Source organism: Octodon degus, unplaced genomic scaffold (genome assembly GCF_000260255.1).
Source record: "Octodon degus isolate 3935 unplaced genomic scaffold, OctDeg1.0 scaffold00087, whole genome shotgun sequence".
Classification (NCBI taxonomy): domain Eukaryota; kingdom Metazoa; phylum Chordata; class Mammalia; order Rodentia; family Octodontidae; genus Octodon; species Octodon degus.
In genome coordinates this window covers 11,298,000-11,305,023 of record NW_004524663.1, presented here as the reverse complement: position 1 = coordinate 11,305,023, position 7,024 = coordinate 11,298,000, and the positions used below count along the sequence as shown (strand labels likewise).

At 39.1% G+C, this 7,024-nt stretch overlaps 1 protein-coding gene across 4 annotated transcripts in view; it reads right to left on the bottom strand.

Moving 5' to 3' along the window:
• Ric1 (RIC1 homolog, RAB6A GEF complex partner 1) overlaps positions 1-7,024 on the bottom strand; it is a 203,253-nt gene that overhangs the window by 56,029 nt on the left and 140,200 nt on the right. For all 4 annotated transcript variants that reach the window (XM_023721957.1, XM_023721956.1, XM_004637193.2 and 1 more), the window contains exon 8: positions 3,474-3,562. In XM_023721957.1, the coding sequence (XP_023577725.1) occupies positions 3,474-3,562 (89 nt within the window). The remainder of the gene's footprint in view (positions 1-3,473; positions 3,563-7,024) is intronic.

The window sequence follows — 7,024 nt, the reverse complement described above, 5'->3', positions numbered from 1 at the left end:
TGTGTGTGTGTGTGTGGCCAGCTCAGCCCACCAGGGGGCAGGGCTGGCTGGCATGTGGTGCTGGGGGATTGAACCACGGTCCCTGTGCTTTGCTAAGCTTTTTCTAAGTAGGCGCCTTAGACCGTTGAGCCATCTCACCAGCCCCCAAACATTCTTAATATAAGAACACATCTAAATCTATGAAGAGGATAAAAGGTTTCCAATCACTACTAATGCAGATATAGGCAATATCAATACAAGTTCCTATAACATATGAGATTATACTGTTCTTACAACTCTGGAAAGTCACTGACCTTAATTTAAAACATGGATTCATCATATACCTATTATATGCTTCTCATAAGATGGACTAGCTTTATGTAAAGAGATGGGAACCACTGTATACTCAAGGATTAAAGTCTAGGAGGGGAAAAAGAAAGATCTGGAAGCTAGTCAATTCAATAAAGCATTACACATACTAAGAAAGATATTCTATGCAGAGTACAATGGAGTATAGAAGGGAATGGTATTTTAACTAGATGAAAGAGACTTAGCTTGAGGTAGCTACTGAAATGTAAATATACATGTAGAAATAAGACTTTTAGGAAGAGAGAAAAGCATGAGAAAGAGGAATCAAGCAATATGGAGATATTCAAGGATCTACATGTATTATAATTTAGTAAAGCTCAGTAAAACTTAAGACTACAGTTCTCAATGTGTGTGCCAAGATATAACAAGGCAGAAAACTTAGGGAGTGTCAAGAGATAATTTGAGAAAAACATAGTGCTACACTACATGTGTTGGACACAATGTAAATGACTAGCTGCAAGCAATTTACAAGTGCAATTCATTTGATGTTACAGCTTTGTGAAGATGACTCTTCAGGAGCTGCTGTGCTAAAATGTGCCCTATGAAAAATCCACATGAAATCAGCAATGTGTGTGGCTGTGTCTAATCTAACTCAGTGTCCATTCAGCATACACATTCCAGTAGTAAAAACAAAAAAACAACGTTTAAGCATGAGATTAAAATACTTTGTTTCCACTTATAGCTACTTATTAGAACATGTTACTAGGTTGCTAGGACATAGATTAAGGATCTAAGCAAATATAAGTCTTTAATAAACAGAACAATTGGTGTTTCTTGTATCTTAAGTGCATTACATAAAAATTGCAGAAATAGCAGAATCAAGAAACCATGACAGGAGGATTTGGCAAAAGGCCTTATATGTCATCTATGTGAAAGATAGTGTTGGCTGGATCAGGTAATGCCTGTTTTTTTCTTCTTTGTATTTTGCTCCTCTCTGATATGAATGACTTGAAAAGCTATCATTTCCAACTTTGCTTGAAGCCCACTGTAGCCATATGACATATTTAATTCCAATTATATGGAAGTAGAAGATAACCAGAGCAGATCGGATACAGGGATCCATCTGGAAATGTTTCTACTGTTCTTAAAAAAAAAAAAAAAAAAAAATCAGATGTGCCATGCTTCCTCCCTTTAAAAATTTTTTTTTCCTTTTTAATTTATTTGGTACAGTCTTACTACACAGTTCAGACTCATAGTGATCTGACTACCTGAGCCTTCCCAGTGCTGGGATTACAGGCATGCGCCACCAACCCCAGTTTTGGTGGATGGTGTGCCCAGGGTCCTGGGACCAGCATGGCATGTGGTACTGGGGACCACACTGGGGTCCTTGTGCTTGCCAGGCAGGATCTTAGAGCACCAAGCTATCTTCCCAGCCCCCCTCCCTTCTTTTTGACTGAAATGCCTAAATAACTCTTGGAACTCAGGAGTTATCTTGGATCATAAAGAAAGGGTTAAATGAAGGTCAGAAGCAGCCTTTAGATTTCTTGCTTTGAAAAAATAAATCTTATTTGTTTAAGCCACTGTAAGTTGGGTTTTCTGTTAGTTCAGTCAAAAGCTTCTAATGACAAAGAATTTAGACAATCCTGTGAACAGCGGAGTTTTATTAAAGGGTTAAAAATGTTTTTGTTTGTTCTTGTGAATCCAGCATTTAGAACAGTGTTTAGCACATTGGTGTTCAAAAAGTACTTGTTAAATTGAATTGAAAGACATAAAATAACAAAGAATGAAATCAATTAAGAGATTACAGCAAGGTTCTAAATCAGGAATGCAGGGCTTAAAACTACGGAAAAAAAAAAAAAAAAAGCCTAAATGAGCAGATTTTTAAAAACTGCACAGCTTCTCTAGTCACATAGAAATCTTTTAGTTATAAAATCTTGTATGTTCTAACAATCTTTACTTATAGCATGCATCATTTAATTTAAACGCAGCATCCGTTACACATTACATGACTAGTATAATCGTCCCCAATATCAGTGGTTCTACTTTCTGTACTTTGTTACTTGAGGTCAACTGTGGCTTGAAAGTATTAATGGCAAAATTCAAGACATAAACAATTCATAAATTTTAACATAAACACCATTATGAGAAGCAGGGTGAAACTGAGCTTTGTCCTGCTTAGAGAGTCTCCTGTAGCCCTGCTGGCTGCACTCCCTACCCATTAGTCAGTTAGCAGCCATCTCAGTTATCAGGCTGACTATTGCAGTCTCTCAGTGCTTGCTTCCTGCTAACCCTGATGTTACTTAATAGTGGCCCCAAAGCATCAGAGCAGTGATGCTAGCAATTCAGATACACTAAGATAAGCCAGAGAAAAGATACAAGTAACGAAGGAAATAAAAATAATTGTATGCTGAGGTTTCAAAGTTCTGTAACAAAAATGAATTTTCTATCAGTGAAACTGGTGAAAAAAGGGACTTGTTAGTTTTGCTGTTGCACTTTAAACTGCAAAACTTATGGCTACAGCATGATAAATACACTGTTAAGACAGGAAAGTATTAACAAATCTGTGGGTGGAAAGCATGAACAGAAAACACATTAGTCAGTGGCAAAGTACTGCACCAGAAAGCATGGACCTTGTAAGAGACTAGCAAGGATTCCTGAAATAAATTATAAGAAGTCATTATTACAAGAGAGGATTTACAGATTGTGAACAGGTCTGGACTAAAAAAATATAAAAATTATTGGAGGCACTGTATCTGCCATTGAAGAAGTTTCTGCCACACTTCTGACCTTGAATAAACTGATCAAGGATAAGGACACTATTCAAAGCAATGAAATTAGCAAAGCTTCTGCAATAAGAAGCCCAATAGAATCTATATTCATAAAAATGCAAAGGAGGCACTAGGCAGAGAACATACAAACTAACTCTGGTACTAAGTGGCAACATCTTACAGCATTCAATAAAATCCAGGCATAGTGTACAAAGAACCTATATGCTCCCCCCAAAACAAAAATTTGAAGGAGAAAGGAAAAAAGATTACATTCCTATAACTTTCATTATTGTACATACTATAATTAGTTCTTACTATGTAGGTACACAGTGTATAGAGGGTGAAGTATTATCCATGGTTTCAGACATCCATGGGAGAGAAACCACATTAAAAAAAACACTTAAAAAGAATACTCACCAGGATACTGTTTTGCTGTTAGCTCCAATTTATGAGACAGCAGCATGGCTCCAGTGGTGTTATCTATTGTATAAACCTGGACACAACCACTGTGAAAATAATCCAACAAAAACTTTTAATGAAAAAAACATTATTATGGAAACTCTTAACATTCTGCTGTTTTGAGTATAAAGCAGGAAAAAAATCAATTTGTAAATCATTTCCAGTGATTTCATGAATTTAGAAAAATGCATATTCTATACTCTAGCAATTTCATTTCTAGATACAGTATATTCCAGAAATTTTTATCTAATGTTTATCAGGAGACATACAATGTTCACTGAACTGTGAAGAACTGCAGAAAAAATGAAAATAACCTGAACATATAGCAATGTGAAGAAGAAAAAACAAACTGGTATATTCATGGAGTACTAATACCATAAGCACTGAAAAAGATAGCAGATTTAGCCACATACATTAGCACAGACTGCTTTTTCTTTTTTTTCCAGTCAAAACAGATTTGTTAAATACATTTAACACAGTTGTGGTTAAAAAAATAGTGATGAGCTAATATATACGAATTTTGGATTAGTGACTGCTAAGGTAGAGAATGGGGAAAGGGCAGACAGGGGCTTCAACAGCACTAGCAATGTGCTCTTTCTTTCTCGCCTCTTCCTCTCTTCCTCTCTTCCTCCCTCTCTCCCTCCTTCCTACTTTCCTCCCTCCCTTCCTTCCTATGCTGGGGATTAAACCCTGGGCCTTGCGCAGGCAAGGTAAGAACTCTACTATTGAGCCACATACCCAGTCTAGCAATGTGCTATTTATGTTGGATGGTAATTTATATAGATGATCATTATATATTTTTTCTCGTAAGAATGCATGCCCTTCTGTATACATTTCTTTCTCAGGGGCTCTGCACTGAACTACATATCCAGCCTTTTTATTTTTATTTTGAGATTGGGTCTTGCTAAGTCACGCATGCGGGGCTCAAACTCAGCAGCTACAGGTATGCATTATGACATCCAACTTCTACATTACTTGCAAGGTAAATTTTAAAACAGAACTATAGTGATCACTTAAAAAAAAAAAAAAGAATCCATCCCAGGCTTGCCACGTGAGTGAGACTTCCAGGGCAATCTCGGGACTCCTCTACTGTTCGGAACCAGCCCAGGGCCCAGTGTGAGTGAGACTTCCAGTGCACCCTTGGGAGCCCTCCACCCTTCTGGTGCCAGCCCAAGCCCAGTCCTGGGGAGGGTGTGGGAGAGCTTCCGTGCTCTGCTGCACGCCCTGGACTTCTCCAGATCCAACCCTGGCCCGCCTCCTAAGTGAGACCTTCCACCACACTCTCTGAACCCCTCCACCCCTCCAGACCCAGTCCAAGCCCAGGCCCTGCAAGTGTGTGGGAGAGCTTCCCTGCACCCCTGTGCCCACTGGTACCCTCCAGACCCAGCCCAGACCTGGCATACAGGCCTGAGGTGCAACTCTGTGGCTAAGGTCCCTGTAGAGAGAGTAGGAGCCAAAACCACTCAGCTAATACAGAAGCAGAACATCTTGCCAGAGGGGCACGAGCTTCACTTCTAAGGGCTGCAGCAGGAAGGAGCAGAGCACAGTAGCCAGACCCAAGCCAGGCATAACTGGATGAACTCAAACTTCGTAGATCTGCACCCGAATACCAGTAGGTGCTAAGGTTATAACTGCACCAAAGTTATACAACAAAGGTCAGAGGGCAGTGCTATACAAAATGACAAAGAGAAGGGGCAAAATGCAATCTCAGATCCCAATCCCACCCAGAACAAGTGCAGAGGACACTAGTACAGAAGAAATTGGGAATCACACAGCTGAAATGTCTGAATCAATAGCATCTGAAGTAAAGAAACAATGGCAGAAATGTATAGAGGAACTCAGATCAGAAATAACCTCTGAAATAAAAAAAGAAATCTCTGAATTAATAACATCTGAACTAAAGAATCAAATGCAAAAACATATGGAGGAAATTAGATCAGAAATAATCTCTATAGTAATAGAAATAATAACTGCTTCTAAAGAAGACACTGATAAAAAAAAATAGAGGAGATTAGAAAAACGATGGATTCCTGGAATGTGCAATACAGGAAATAAATACATCGGATGAAGCAGAGTCAAGGAGATACAGAGGAACTTAAAATTTCAATCACTAGCTTGCAAAACCCTCTGAAAGTGAAGATAGAGTTTCAGATCTTGAAGGTGCCATTGAAACTAGTGAAAAGGTAAGAAAAGATCTCTTAAAAACAACTAGGATGCAGAAAAAAGTAATTCATCACCTGCAAGATGATGAAAGATGAACAATGTGAGACTAATAGGCACCAATGAGAAAGGAGTCAATACAAATGATATAAAAAGAATATGGGCAGAAGTAATAGCAGAAAACTCCCCAAATGTGAGGAAACAATCTCACATTCAGTAACCGAAGCATACAGAACTCCAAATAACTTCAATCCAATTAAAAACACACCGAGACATATAATAGTCAAGATCCCAGAAATCCAGCACAAGAACAATATACTGAAAGCCACTAGAGAAAAGAAACAGATCACGTTTAAAAGAAAACCCATCAGAATTACGGGAGACTTCTCTTCACAAACCATGAAGGCAAGAACAACATGGAGCAGAGTACTTCAACTTCTCTATGAAAAAAATTCCAGCCCAGACTACTATACTCTGCAAAACTCTCAAGTCTGATAGAGAAGTGAAATACTTCCACAACAAAGAACAATTAAAAAATTTCATGATGACAAAGCCAACCCTACCCAGACTACTAAAAGATAGATGTTCTAGAGAAGGACTGTGGGAACCCTGTGACTGGTATCCATTTTATAATAGTGTCAGCCATACTTTTAAGTTTTTATTGTTCTCCTGAGTTAAGCTTCTATTCCCTCTTACACTACCTATTTGCCTAAGTCCCCTGCCTATTTGCCTATGCTCCGGGGGTGGGACCTTCTTCTGTTGCCTGGATACCTGCTGACTTCAAGAGCAGAAACTTCTTCATTCCTACACCCTTTATATACCCAGCACCTCCCTTAAATAAATGAGACTTGATCAGAACTTGTCTTCTCTCCATTCTTTGTGTTTCCTGTCCCTTCCCATCCCCACTCCCCCTCTAGGGTCCTTGATGACTAACCCGCGCGGGTCGGGACAAAAGACCAAAATGATCAGAAATGCACTAACCAGAACAAAAGGAACCCACTAAATATGGCAAATAATTGAATACAGGAGGAAAAAAAAGACATCACCAGGTAAATAATATCTCAATCGTAAGTCAATTCATCTCAATTATAACCATCAATGTAAATGGACTCAATTCACCAATTAAAAGAAATAGAGGGCGAGTGACTGAGATGACCAGGGCCTTGGGATCCTGAATAGACCCTGAGTGCAGGCCCAGCACGAAACCCTTCAGCAGAACTCCCTGCAAAGAGGTTAGAGGCAAGACCCACTCAGCTGATTCAGGAACAGAATATCTTGCCAGAGTGACACAAAGGGTTCAACTCTAACGCCTGCAGCAGAAAGAAGTGGAGCACAGCAGCCAGATCCAA